At 49.3% G+C, this 15,074-nt stretch overlaps 1 protein-coding gene across 1 annotated transcript; it reads right to left on the bottom strand.

Annotated features, from left to right (window-relative positions):
- Nucleotides 1–557: 557 nt before the first annotated feature.
- Zbtb12 (zinc finger and BTB domain containing 12) lies at nucleotides 558–3,243 on the bottom strand. The gene is made up of 2 exons (XM_051187295.1): nucleotides 2,994–3,243; nucleotides 558–2,545 (listed from the first exon to the last, which is right to left on the bottom strand). The coding sequence occupies exon 2, from the start codon at nucleotides 2,523–2,525 to the stop codon at nucleotides 1,146–1,148; it is 1,380 nt and encodes a 459-aa protein (XP_051043252.1). The 5' UTR covers nucleotides 2,526–2,545; nucleotides 2,994–3,243; the 3' UTR covers nucleotides 558–1,145.
- Nucleotides 3,244–15,074: the final 11,831 nt, after the last annotated feature.

Raw genomic sequence — 15,074 nt, 5'->3', positions numbered from 1 at the left:
ATTGGAATGTAAGTCTAGCCGATTTTTCAGTTTTCTTAAAACTCGAACCGTTTGCCAAAATTGCTCACAGATGGTCTGCCTGCTATCTCAGTGGGTACACTGGACACCTGTGGTTTATGCCTCACACTAGCACCGCCAGAGTTTAGTTTATGCTCTCACCAGGGCTTCCAAATCACCTGTGTGATAAGGTCTCTCTACCTGGGTGTTGAGGTTGCCCAACTGGAGGAGGGCGTGTTCCTGACCAGAGGAGCTCACTGGCATGTCCCTAGTCCCTGCTTGCGGCTGGTCTCCTTTTGGCACGGGAATGCAGTTGTTAGCTCTGGGAGAGTCTGTCTATGGTGGGTAGTCATACACATGCAGTTGCCAGAATATAAAGAAAAAAATGTTTTGTTCTTTTTTTTTTATTTTGTGGAAAACAAAGAAAAACTAAAATCCCCCAACTCCAGAAAAAATCCTAAAAAATACGTTTTCTTAAAAAATACTGTATGTCTCTACTCCTCTCCCTCCCCCCAACGGCTGTCCTCATTTCCTTTTTCCTAAGTGCCCTGCCCCCCACCCCTCCGCTATCCACCGTTCTTGCTATTGTAACCCCCGTGTCTCACTGCCTACCCAGGTCGCCCACCCTGTTCTCTTACCTGGTACAGATATTTTCTTTCATTTCCGGTGAGTTTTGTACCTACTGCCCCATTTCCCCAGCATGCAAGAACCGCCTCCCCTTACTTTTCTGGGACTTCATACCTGTTTCCCCTACGACTCCCTTTCCCTCATGATCTATTCTAAACAGGAACAAGAAAACTGCATCCTGTCAATCCCCCCACAATTCCCACCCCCACCCCACCTCAAGAAACGCTATAATCTTCCCCCTGGGCAGCTGTAGCCAGGAAAAGAGCTGTTCTCCAAACTTTCAACCTTTGTGTTTTCTTCTCCCTCCACATTGTTCCTGCGCCTCTACAAAAAGAAATCTTTCTTTGGGACCCTATATTCCCTCAGCCTTGTCAACCCTGTCTCCCGGCTCCATCGTCGTCGTCTTCTGCTCTCTGAGGCAAGGTCTTCTCTCCAATCTTCCTCCCTCAAGGTGTATGCCTGCCCAGAACCCCGCCCCCCCCATTCTCCCGGGCCCAGGAACCCCCAGCCTCCTGGCCCCTTCAGCGAATGAGGACATTGATCTCTGCCACGCCAGCCTCCAACACGTTCTCCGCTGTGGTTTTGCCATGCTGCTCCTTGAGATGCCGCCTGATGGCTGGCTTGTGGGCGAAGCGCACATCACAGTAGGAGCATCGATAGGGCCGCGCTCCTGAGTGCAGGTTGAGGTGATCATGCAGTGTGGACTTCTGCGTGAAGCACTTGCCACAGATGCCACACGAGTGCGACTTGACGCCACGGTGCACGTTCATGTGGCGGTTGAGGTTGCTGCTGTGGTTGAACTGTTTGCCGCAGCGAGGGCACATGAAGATGAAATGTTGCGCACGCATGTGGAAGACCAGCTTCTCCACGCCCTGGAACACTTCCGGGCATTTGGTGCATTTGATGTTCTTTAAGGGGTTTCCACTTGAGAAGCCCCCAGGCAGAGGTCCCCGGCTGCCCCCTGCCCCCAGACTGCCCCCCGCCCCCCGGGCAGCCATGGCCACTGCTGCTGCTTCCACTAGGCCTGAGGTGGCCCCCACACTGGCCCGGCCTCCTGGGATCAACAACAGGCCTTCCCCTTCAGCGTCCTCTGACAGGCTGTAGCAGGCCTTCACCACACCTTGCGGTGGGGCTGCAGAGTTGGGGGCCACGCTACTCTGTGCCAGCTCCCCCAGGTGGCTGCTCACAGAGGCCCCAATACCCAGACCTCCTGCTAGGCCTCCTGGGGGTTTGAGCCGGTGAGCTACTTCGAGGGCAGACTCCACCTTGACAATGCAGATGTCAGAAACATCCTCATCCTCATCCTCGTCCTCCTCTTCCGCCTTCAGCTCCAGGTCCTCATCCAGCGGAAACTCCAGCTTCACGGGTCGCAGGAGCGGAGGGGGTAGAGGAGGCGGGGGTGGGGGTTTTGGGGCTGGCTTTGGGGTCCTGGCTGGAGGAAGGAGGGACTTGCTGGCACTGACACTGCTCACGAGGCTAGCCTCGCTGACCCCATCCTCTTTGAGGCCTATTTTGGGCTCAATGAACTGGCTGAGGGCGTTCCTGCATTTCTCCACCACGTGCTCCATTTGCAGGTAGGACGCAGCTGTCAGGTAGTTCACGATGTCCCTGACAGCGAACTCCAGGGCACCCGTGTAGCAAGAGAGGAGCAGGTCCGCCACAATGCGTGCGCTGTGCATCAGCGAGACCTGCAGCTCCGAGCTGGGGTTCAGCAAGAACTGGTCCCGGAGGAACGGTGAGCAGGCCGCCAGGATGACCTTGTGGCCACGGAATTTGAGGCTGTCAGCCACGATGGTCACATCGCAGAACCGCTCCTCCGCACGGAGCTGGTTCATGTTCCGCAAAGTAGCGGCCTCGTGGCCAGGCAGCTGGAAACGCAAGACTTCCACCCCAGAGGCCATTGTGGCGGGAGTGGACTGCCCTGGTGGGAAGGAAAACGGTCAGAGACAAAGGTCTCCGGCTGTCGGAAGCCACGGTTCCAGACCCCTCATCCCTACCTCCCTAGTCTCGGTGCGCCTCCCTCAGTTTCCCCAATTCGGAGGCGCGGTCCCTCGGCGGAGGGAGGCGTGGTTCCCGGGGGCGGGGCAGCGGCGTCCACACCCCCAAGTCCCGCGGCCCGCGCGCCCGTGGGAGAATGGAGAAAGGGGTGGATGGGGGTTAGGATCCCGAGGATTGCCACTCTGGGGTGGCCCCCACTAGCAGGCTCTCCTCACCCGCCTCTCCTCTAGCCCGGGCCGCGCGCTGCTGTGAGTCCCCCTTTTCTTATCCTCCCGCCGCCCGGACAGGTCGTGCACGCCCCCCTCCCACGAGCAGATCTCCGTGGCACGCCCCCCCCCAGACTCACGACCCTGGGTGCACGCGCCTCTCACCTGGCCCGGTTCCGCGTGCCGATTTTCCCCCCTGGTCCCCCACCCCCCCGGGGCCAGCGGCGCCCCCCACACTCGGGCAGGCCCTGGGCAGCGCGCAGGCGCGGGGGTGCACGGGGCGCGCGCGCGGGCCGGCTCCGCGTGGGCGGAAGGGGGAGGGGCGGGGGCAGCTCGTGCAGAGTGTTCCAAGGCCCCGCGCAGCGCAGCGTCCGCGAGGACTCGGGGAGGAGGAAGAGGGGAGGGAATTAAAGGAGCAGGATTCCCCTCCTCGACCCCCCCTTTCCTCCCCGGCACCCACACGCGGTTAAAGGGCTGGACAGTCGTGCCTCCCCTTTGGCCAGGATTATTTGTCCGCCAGAGCGGAAATACGCTCCACACTCCCCCCCTCTTTCACGTTCCCCCTCCTCTCTGCCTCTGGGGCCCGCGGCCCATCTGCGCGTGCGTGCCAAGGCCCGCGCGCTCGGGCCCGCCCCCGGCTCCCGGGGCACACACACCCCCCGCGCCCCTGCGCGCCCCCGCCCGCCCCGCCCGCCCCGCGCCCCCCCCCCAGCGCGCGCGCTCCCCGGGAGCTGCGCAATCTGCGCGGCCACCTGCTCAAGAGCAGGCGTGGTTCCCGCCCAGCTGTGCCCAGTCGGCACCTCCCAGGGCCTTGGACCGGCTGGTGGCCAACGGACCCTTGGATCGCTGCGGCCCATGGGTGCAGCCTATGCTGAATATGTGCATAGTCCCTGAGGCCACACTTCCAGACTTTTCCAAGTCTTTTGAAGCTAGTGTCTACTATAGGTCTCCTGATCTAAAAGATAATTTCACTTTCCACAAAGCTCCCAAGCTTGCCTCCACTTCAGAACAGTTACTTAAATCACACTCATCCTTCCTTCTATTTCATCCATTCCAACTTCTTGCCATGGCCAAGATCTTTACTCTCATTGTGGGAGGTCGATGCTTTCACCTCCACTGTGTAATTAACCCTGGACTAATCTTACAAATTACGCAATTATTTATATTCTTTCCCTGCACCAACCTTTCCTTTCCACAGCCTCTCCTCCAAGGAGATGCTCCTGGGCCTAGACTCCCCCTCTACTCTGCACCTGGTTTTTCTTGCCTGCAAATGTTTATTACACCTTCCCAGGGAGCGTCTCAATTCTTTTTTGTTGTTGTTTTTGTTTTTCGAGACAGGGTTTCTCTGTAGCTTTGGATGCTACAGAGGTCCACCTGTCTCTGCCTCCAGATCGAGTGCTGGGATCAAAGAAAGGGGTGTACCACCACTGCCCACCCAGCCTAACTTCTGAGGATGCTAAATTGCTTGCAACCCAATGTGTTCACTCTCTGACCCCCACCCCCCAAGACCATCACTTCTTGATTACAGGAATTAGGTTATGGACTGTGTTTTGCAAATAAAAGTCAGGCAGTAAGTGACTGGCTGTTGAAGTCATTCGCTGACAGCTGGACAAGCCTCTGCCCTACAGAGTTCATTCATGACTTGAACTGAATGCCCAAACCCAAGGAATGCTGTTTCCAGATGAGATGGAAAGAGTAGTAAAGCCCGTTGTGTTAGCGGTGGTCTTTGATTCCCCTTTTAGGAGTCTCTGGCCCTTACCCAGCTCACTTTGTAGTTGGGTGTGGATTTAAGGGACAGCGTAGGCTTTTGTGTCTGGTACACCTTGTTTAAAGCTGTAGTCACTGTCTACTGCACGAGAGAGAGCCCTTGGGCAAATTGCTTAATTCTCTGAATCATGGTGTCTTTATCTTTGAACTAAAGGCCCTGAATGCTCACCAGGCTGGTAGAAGGATCTAAGGACCCTGACAGACACTAGATGGATGGACAATGGACCTGTGGTCATGCCCTTTCTCTTTGCTTTCATGAGAAATAGACTATGATTTTTTTTCTTTGTTTCACTACAGGGTTTTCTGTGTAGCCCTGGCTGTCCTGGAACTCACTCTGTAGACCAGGCTGGCCTCAAACTCACAAAGATTCTCCTGCTTCTGCCTTCTGAGTGCTAGGATTAAAGATGTGCACCACCACACCTGGAAACCATGAAGCTTTCAAAAGAATTTTAATTTTTATTATTACCAAACTTCTCAGAAGACTCCTACATGGGGCTGTAGTGATAGTTCAGATGTTAAGAACACTTGTTCTTGCAGAGGACCCCAGTGCAGTTCCCAGAACCCACGTGGCTCACAACCATTAGTCACTCCGGTTCCAGAGACTTTAACACCCTCTTTTGTCATCTGCAGGGTGCACACACACCAAGCAAAACAGTCAAACACATAAAATAAAATAAATCCTTAAGAAATTAAAAAGGGCCGGGCGTTGGCTCACGCCTTTAATTCCAGCACTCGGGAGGCAGAGGGAGATGGATATCTGAGTTCAAGGCCAGCCTGGTCTACAAAACTAGTTCCAAGACAGGCTCTAAACCCTGTCTCGAAAAGCCAAAAAAAGAAAGAAATTAAAAAGGAAGAGTTAATATTTCACTGAGCAGTAATAGGAAAAACTGTTAAATTAAGAAGGGTGTTGATGGCGCATGTCTTTCATCCCAGCACTCAGAAGGCAGGCAGATCTCTGAGTTTAAGGCCAGCTTAGTCTACACAACCAGTTCAAGGACAGCCAGGGCTACACAGAGAAACCCTGTCTCAAAAAAAATGTTTTTTAAAAATGAGAGTTTGTAAAGTTTAATTATTTTATTTATTTATTTATTTATTTTTTGAGACAAGCTCTCTCCATGTAGCCCTGAGTGTCCTGGAATAAGCTATGTAGACCAGGTTCAGAGATCCTCCTGTTTCTGCCTCCCTAGTGCTGGGATCATAGGTGGTTCATCGCCAAGCCAGGCCTATAAAGTTTAATATCCTGTCTTTCTCATCCTTCCCATCTCTGGAAATGTGGGTTTGGGTGGTGAGGGCATAATCTCTGACTATAAGCTTAAGATGGGTAGACCAGGCATGTTGTCAATCCTTTACCCATTCATGTGTGGCAAAGCTGAGCTGAAGCAGGTAGGATGAGGACAGTAAGACACATTCCCAGCAGATGCACACCAAGGAGCAGGTGACAGAAGGACAGTGACAGCAGAGTCTCACAGTCCCAAGGTGGCTGCCTCAGCCTGGCTCTGGTCCTGTGTGGGTGGCCGCTGTTGCCCTGGTGTCTCCCAGCCCCTCATCCCCCAGCCCTCCTTCTCAGAGTTCCTCAGGCCAAATGACTCCTTGTCTGAAACACTGTTGTGCCCAAACTCTGAACTCCAAATTCATCAAGAGACCCGATCCAATGCAAAAGCAAAGAATCTTTAATTAATGAGTTAACCGTATTAACTAAGTTCCTCTGTCTAATGCACCAAGTGTTATGCCAACTTCAAGAGACGCCAAATAGACCACTGAGAAGCCTACTCTTGGATGCAAAGACAAAGGTTTCTTTAATAACCAATGATTGTATTAACTCGGGTCATCCATCCAACAAGGCGGGTTGAGCAAGAAGGACCCTGAGGGACCTTGGGGCAGGGAATTTATTTGAGTAGGGCAAGGGGAGTGTCTGGGGTCTGCAACAGTCTCAGGATTGGTGCACATTCAAGCTTGGGAAACCTGTCCTGTGTTGATTGGTCAACTAGTTGCTATGGCCTATAGGCCCTCCCAGGGCAGTTGCTATGCTCTGTATGCCACTGTTATCATAAAGTACATCCAGAACCTTTATAGCAGATCCAGAATCCACCAGCTAACTTCTGATTGGTTCATTGCCACATGGAGGGCATCTGGCTTTCTAGTGACTGGGGCAAGGTTGGAAGTTGGTCAGAAACTCAGCTGCTGAGTCAGAGGCCTACATCTTGCTTTCTGCAGCCTGTCATGGCTGCTAAAGCAGAGGGTTGGTGAGGGGCTGGGCCCTTCAACACCACTGGGTGGATTTCTTTCATGCTTGTGCTAGGGAATGTTTTCCTTCATGTTCTACGTTGATTGGGCTCCCTTTCCACCCATCCTTCCATAACATACATGGTGCTCTGGGGCCACCCCCTGCTCACAGGCACTGCATGGCTGCCACACCCTTTTACCAGCAGTGGACACTGAAGCCTTTTCAGACCTCTAGAGAAGTCAGCTCTACCTAGACCAGCCAGGGTGGTAATGCCTAAGTGATGGTAGCAGTCAGCAATATTCTTGCTCTGTGAGTCAGTGGTCAGTGGGGCACTGATCATTACCAGGGATCCAGGTCCAAGAACAGCCTCATTCAAAGAGGATACTAGGAGATGTCTTGGGGAGGAAAAGCAATTGGTAGGAGGAGAGAACCAGTCTCCTGAGAGTTGACCTCCGCTCTCCCGCCATGATGCCTATATTCCCCCCCCCCAACCCCTACACACTAATGATAACAACAATGTTTTGGTTGGATAGATGGATCAGCAGTTAAGTGTTAAGAGCACTTCCTATTCTTAGGGTGGAATTTTTGAAACAGGGTTTCTCTACATAGCCCAAGATGTCCTAGAACTCACTCTATAGAGTAGGCTATCCTTGAACTCAGAGATTCACCTGTCTCTGCCGCCTGTGTTGGAATTAAAGGTGTGCACCTCTATGCCTAAGCTATACCCACTCAAAGAGGACCCAGGTTCTGTTCTCAGCACTCACAAGGCAGCTTACAGCTGTCTTTAATTCCAGGGGATCTGGCATTTTCTTCTGGCCTCCATGGGCACCAGGCACACACATGGTGCATCTACATACATGCAGGCAAAAACATTCATAACATAAAAATAATAAAAATATTTTAATGTTTTATGAAGTAAAATTTAATAAAATAAAATAAAACTAGATTACTAGGGTTATAGAGAAGGTGTATTGGGTAGAGTCACTTGCCATTCAGCCTGAGTTCAAACCCTGGTATCTGCATTCAGGAAGGAGAGGAGATTTCCCAGGGGTCTTCTGTCAGCCACTTGCACACCGTGGTATATGTGCCCTATAAAAATAAATACAAAAAAAAATACATAAATGTAACAAAAAGAAGATGATGTTAAAATCAGGCCTGGTACCCACTCAACAAGAGGGAAATCATGCGTACTAGTGGTGATCTAGCCAACTGCCCACAGCTAGTAAAGTCATGGATCTTGGAGGAGGATCTTCTGTCCCCACCTAGAAAGTCAGCATAATCCTTAACTACATTCTAAATATTGTCCTCATGTCCATATGTAAGTGTAGTCCTCACCCCTCATCAAGGAAAATTCTTTTTTCAACAGACAGAGGCCATTACAAAAACAAACAAACAAACAAACAAACAAAAACCCCACACAACTTCAGAGTGGTGGCATGCCTTTGATCCCAGCACTCCGGAGGTAGAGGCAGGTGGATCTCTGTGAGTTCAAATCCAGCCTGGACTACAGAACTAGTTCCAGGATAGGCTCCAAAGCAATACAGAGAAACCCTGTCTCAAAAAACCAACAAAACAAAACAAAATCCACAACCAATCAAAATGTAGGTTTGTGGAGCCCACTCCCAGTGGATACATACAAAATACAACTCCTGCATCCAAGGCTTGGGGATCATTGATGAAGAGGGGATGGAAGGGTTGTAAAAGCCAGAGGATCAGTGAATTTGTTATGAGCTTGTGTTTCCTAGGAATGTCAGATGCTACATCTATTGAAGTCTCAGCAACATGACGGTCAAAGCATGAGCTGAACAAGGATGGCATCCATGCCATAGTGGTAGGGGAAGCCCCGGAGGCCTCAACCCTACACAAAGAACTACAGAAACTCAGGAATGCTGAGAACAGGAGAAACAGACTTCCCCAGGGAAAAGCCCAACCAATTGGTCATCCAGTATCAATGGTCAGCCCTGAAAACATATAAACAAGTAACGGTGTACAGACTGAGCATGTAGTACTTACATATTTAGGTATGTATATATACAACACACAAGCATATGTTGAGTGTGTGTAACAACAATGAAAAAAGAGACCATGAATTTAAAAGTGAGCAAGGAAGATGGAGGGGCATGTGAGAGCGTTTGGAGTTAGAAGAGGGAAAGATGGTGTAATTATAATATAATCTTAAAAAAAAATAAATAACTTTGAAAAAGTTTTACACTTGCTTGTGCACACACACACTCAGCCTGACAGACTATGTGTGCAATTCCGGTACTTGGGAGGCTCAGGCAGGAGGGTGAGGTGTTCAAGGCCATCCTAGGCTTATGTCCTGCTGCTTGATGTCTTGAGACCCAGTCTCAAACAACGGATATGTAAACAAACACACTAGTAGTTATGGCTTGGTGGTAGAGGGCTGGTTAATACATAGCAAGACCTGGGTTCATCTTCTGATTGAGTAATAAAGAAGGAAGGTGGAGGAGGGGAGGCCTCTGGCAGCATTACATTGGCAATTCAGCACAGTTTTGTTTGTTTGAGACAGGGTCTCACTGTGTAGTACTGACTGGCCTGATGAATGTAGGTGAGGTTGGCTTGGAATGTATGTAGTCCTGCTTCTGTTTCCCAAGTGCAGGAATTAAAGGCGAGCACCACCTGCCATCTGGCTGGTTGGTAAGAATGTACGGAGTCCTCCCACCTCTGTCTCTGAGTTCTGGAATCATGTTGTCAGTCATCTCATTCCACTGATTTAGGACTTCTGCTTGGAAGCAACAAGTGGTGGTGCATTGGACCTCTCTGCCCACCGTCATTGTCTAAAGCCACCCGGCTGTAACTAACTTTGTCAAGATTCAGACGTTGGATTCTCCCATTTGTTTGGAAGGCAGAAACTGGGAGGATTGATAATCAGCCTGCCTGACTCCCACACTGGATGTCCTGATAATCAGTTCACACATCCCCTTTATTCCCCACGTTGACCTCTGCCTGTCCTCCAGTTCACTTGAACTCCTTGATCCTACTGTGGTCCTGACTGGATTTGAACTCACAGAGATCTGCCTTCCCAGTGACGACAAAGAGCATGTGTCATCACAACTGTCCCCAGTTCTTAAAAAATTGCTGTGTGTTTGTAAAGTAGAAGGCAACTTTTGAGGAGCTGGTTCTCTCCTCCTGCTATATGAATCCAGAAAGTTGAATGCAGGCTTGTCTCTCAGCAAACTCCTTTACCCACTGATCCATCGCTTCAGACTCCCAACCTCCTTCCTACATACATCTAGTTTTTGTTGTTTGGGTTTTTGTTTGTTTGCTTGTTTGTTTTTTGAGATGGGGTTTCTCTATATAGCTTTGGAGCCTGTCCTGGTACTAGCTCTGTAGACCAGGCTGGCCTTGAACTCACAGAGATCCATTGCCTCTGCCTCCGAGTGCTGGGATTAAAGGCATGGGCCACCAATACCTGGCAGTTGCTGTTATTTTTTTTAATTGAGACAGGGTGTCCCCTGGTTGAGCCTGTCCTATAATTAGCTCTGTAGGTAAGGATGGCCTTGAACTCCTGACCCTCCCGCCTAGCCTTCTAAGTGCTGGAATTATAGGCATTAGCCACCACTGATGGGGGATGTTCTTCTGTATATATGTTTCTCTTATTGATTGATGTATAAAACACTGATTGGCCAATAGAGGCAGGAAGATAGGTGGGACTAGGAGAGAGGAGGATTCTGGGAAAGGTAGAAGGAGAGAGAGACCTCGAGGAGAAACCATGTAGCCCGCAAAGGAGTAACAGGTCCAGATAGTCTCTCATAAGCTAAGACCATGTGGAAATACTTAGATTAATAGAAATTGGTTAGTAATTAAAACAGAGCTAGCCAATAAGAAGCCCTAGCCACCTGCCAACAGTTTTATAATTAATATAGGGCCCATGTGTTTATTTGGGGCAAAGCAGCTGTGGGACCAGGCGGGACAGAAACCTTCAACAACACACCACTCCCAGGTTTCTGAACTCAGAAATGGGATTTTAAAAATTCAGATATGACTTGGTTCCAAGGAGCTGACTCATGTTCCTTAAAGTCATGAAAGTGCAATGGGCAAACAGCACATGACTTCTGGAAGATGTAGTAGCTTCAGGATGACTCACTGTGTCCCCAACTTTATCCTTTGCTCATTGGAGGTTTTAAATATTTATTGTTTCGTAACTTGATTGATTGATTGATTGGTTGATCTTTGAAATAGGGTCCCACAATGCATATGTAAGTGTGGCTGGCCTGGAACTCACTGTGTAGTCCAGGCTAGCATTGAACTCAAATCAGCCTGGTTCTTTTCTTCCTCCTGAGTACTGGGATTAAAGGTGTGTCACCAGGTCCATCCAACAAGAGTACATCTCAAAGCCAAAACAAAACACTAGCTGGGTATAGTGAATGTCTTTAATCCTAATATTCAGGAGAGAGACCTCTGTGAGTCAGAGGCTAGCTTGGTCTATGCAGCAAATCCCAGGCCACCCACAGCTACATAGAGAGATCTCATCTCAAAAACAAAAACAAATCAACAAGAAGTTTACATCGGACTGAGGATGTAACTTAGTTGGTAGAGCGTTGGCCTATCCTGGCCCCTCCCATTGTCACATACATCAGGCATGGTGGTGCATACCTGTAATCCCAGTGCTCAGGGCTACATAGAGAATTTGAACCCGTCTTGGGCTATGGGAAGCCTTGTCTCAGACAGACACCAGAAACAGAAAGACAGGAGATTTGCATAACTCTCCCTCCTTAGCCCATTTTCCAGCCCCAGTTCTCCCTGAGGTGACTAATTCTGCACATATACAGAGCATATAAGGCTGGGGTGGAGCTCAGAGGTGAACAGTTCCTAGCAGGTACAAAGCCCTACACCAGATCCCCAGCACCACAAAATGATCACCACCAACAACTAACACCCACAGCACAGCAAACTACAATGACAACCATCACCCACAGCAAAATAAAGGAAATTTAAATGAAGAGCAGACCCAGTTACCATCTCCCATGATGTTCTCCCCTTTTACAAATGGCAGTGTCCCACCATGCTGTCTAAGTCATCTGTTGTCTGTAGTCTGTATTTTATCTATTTTGAGTTATTCCACTCTACACAGGTGAACCCCAGGGTGTGGGAAGCCGTGTGGTTCCCCACTGTCTACATGCACCATGTGTTGCTGATCCTCTCTCTCTGCAAGTGGACCCACACTTGGTACATCACTCTTTCATATCTATAGGATAATATGTGGTTTTCTCTTTTTTTGGACTGGAGTACTAAGTAGCTTAGGCTGGTCTCAGATTTGTGATTCTCTTCAGCCCTCCTAAATGCTGGGATTATGAGTGTACATTCCCACAGTCAGCTGATTCTCCCTCTTTGGATGCTAATTTTGTTTTCAGTGTGATTTTCCACTGGCCCCATGTGTGATACTGATGAAACAATTAACCAATGTGCCAAACCTGAGCATCCTGGCCATCTTAAGCCAAAATCTGAATTCCTTCCACCACGCTGGACCTGGGCAGGGAGTGAGAAGCTCTGCTGGAGTAGAAGCTCTCATTTGTGCCCTGAAGGAAAGCAAGTGTGGATGTCTATCCCCTTTAGCTGGAGACTCTGCTTTATCAGTCCTGGCAGCGGTGAAGTGGGGAAGTTGGCAAGGACAAGGGGCTCTAGAGCAATTTCTGGGGATATGGGGAGGAGATGGAGCATTGCAGCCCACATTTGGGAAGGTATATCATTGAAAAGGTAGAGTGGCTGTTAGGTCCCCTCTCACTGATGCCGAGCAGAGCTTGTGGGTAAGGTCGGATGTGGGACAGTTGCAACACTTATTGTTTCCCAGCTGGTGCCTGGTCACCACCTATCACCATGTCATACCCAGCATCCTTTCCTGTACAGGTCGAGAAGAGCCCTACCAACCCTCGGGATGTGGGGAATCTATGCTGCAATGAGGAAGAAATGGATGTGCAGATGTGCATGAGGTACAGGTGAGCATGACATGCATATGTGGGTGATGCACACATGTGTGTGACCTGCAGGTGTGGGTGATGTGCAGGTGTGGGTGATGTGCGGATGTGGACGTGCAGATGTGGATGTGGATGTGCAGATGTGGATGGTGTGCAGATACGAATGATGTGCAGATGTGGATGTACAGATGTGGATGTGGACATGCAGATATGAATGATATGCAGATGTGGATGACATGCAGATGTGGGTGATGTGGGGATATAGATGTGCAGATGTGGATGGCGTGCAGATGTGGATGATGTGCAGGTGTGGATGTGGACATGCAGATGTGGACATGCAGATGTGGGTGACCTGCAGGTGTGGATGATGTGCAGGTGTGGATGACATGCAGGTGTTGATGATGTGCAGGTGTGAATATGCAAATGTGGATGCCGTGCAGATGTGGGTGATGTACAGATGTGGATGATGTGCAGATGGGCACCTCCAGGGTTCAACTCTTATCTGAAAAGGATATGGCTCCTCACAGCAGGTCAAGGACAGACCTTGGGAGGCCCAAGAACACACTTCTCAGATTTTTGTTTACTCCTTGGAAAGCTGTTACAATGGACAATGTCAGAAAGTTCTGTGTGGAACCTGGCATCTGGGCTTACAGGGCAACCTCTGGGGACCATGGCTTGGAGGAACCAGAAGCCAGACATAGTTGTTTTCTGAGGCTTCAAGAGCTGTGTGTGCAAAGCTTCCTCAAGGTGGAGGCAGGAAGATCAGGAGTTCAAGCCCAGCCTCTGCTACATAGCAAGTTTGAGGCTAGTGTTGGCAGTGTGAAACCCAGTCTCAAGAAAATGGGGGCTGGATAGAAGACTAGGTTGGTAAAATGCTTGCAAGAGTGAGGACATCAGTGTGGATGCCTTAGATTCCACATTACAACTGTGATGCAGCATTGTCCTCTTATAATCCCAGTGCTGTCGGGAGCAAAGACAGGCAGGTCCCCAAAGCTCACTGGTGAGTTAATCTGGTTTATTTGACAAAGTTCTGGGCCAGTGAGAGACCCTGTCTCAAACAAAAGGTGGAAGGGGCCTGAGGAGTTAGACCCTTGATTGTCCTCTGACCTCCAGTGGTACAAACACATGGATGTGCCACACACACACACACACACACACACACACACACAGCACACATATACATACTCAAACACATGCACACATGCATACACACACTCACATATACACAGGCTCATAAACATGTATACACACACACATGAAACAGAAGAAATAAAAAACAATATTTTTGTTGCTGATCTAACAGATTTCTTGGGGAGGAGGTGGGAGGGCACTCACCTTAACTTTGTTATAGTTACAATAACACTAACTGTAAACTTAGAAGGGACAAGAGGCTAATACATTGCCTTAAATTCTCCATGGCTGGGCAGGGCATAGTGATAGTGGCCTACCCCTTTAATCCCAGTACTCAGAGGTGGAGGCTGGCCAATCTCTGTGAGTTCAATGCCAGCCTGGTCTACAGAGTGAGTTCTAGGATAGCCAGAGCTACATAGTAAGACTCTGTCTGAAAACAAATTAACAAACTAACTTTTCCATGGCTGGGTGCCCTATGTGGTAGCCAAAGTTTGTAACCTCTACACTTGGGAGACAGAGGCAGGAGGATCAGGAGTTCAAGCTGCTTAGCAAATTCTAAATAAATCTGGATTATGTGAGACCCTGTCTCAGAGGAGAAAAAAAATATATCTATATATATTGTATGGAAAAAGAGTTGTTTTCAATTAAAAATGTATCTCAAACTAGGAAATACTGCCATTCTTTAGAATACCCAGCCCCCACCCCTTTTTTCTTTTGCAAGTTGGGAATTTTTTCTGCTGGATGTTTGGATGTTCTCCCCCCCACCCAGGAAAGAAAGAAAAAAAAATTTCTAAGCATTCTTCCCAACTTTGCAAGTAACTGTTTACTTTCTTTTTATCCTGTTTCCAGGCAAAGACCCAGAAATGGATGCAAACCTTCCCATATGCCAAGAAGTTCTAAAAAGATCAGTTTCGATTCCTCAGGAGCTATATTGAGGAAGACCCAACAGACCCAGGGGACCTCATCCTTGTGCCAACTCCAAAAGGAAATGAAACAACATAAATAAAATGTTTTGCAGGGTTTGTGGGTTGTGTGTTTAACATGACCCATACAAAACCAGGTGTGCTTCAGTGTGTGTGTGTGTGTGTGTGTGTGTGTGTGTGGTGGGTGTGTGGTGGGTGTGTACCCACTTAGGAGCAGTGTGCACAATCTGTTGACTATGATATTCTGGAATGAAGGGGCAGGGCA

Source organism: Phodopus roborovskii, unplaced genomic scaffold, assembly GCF_943737965.1.
Source record: "Phodopus roborovskii unplaced genomic scaffold, PHOROB, whole genome shotgun sequence".
NCBI lineage: Eukaryota > Metazoa > Chordata > Mammalia > Rodentia > Cricetidae > Phodopus > Phodopus roborovskii.
This window is presented reverse-complemented; position numbering and strand designations above follow the sequence as displayed.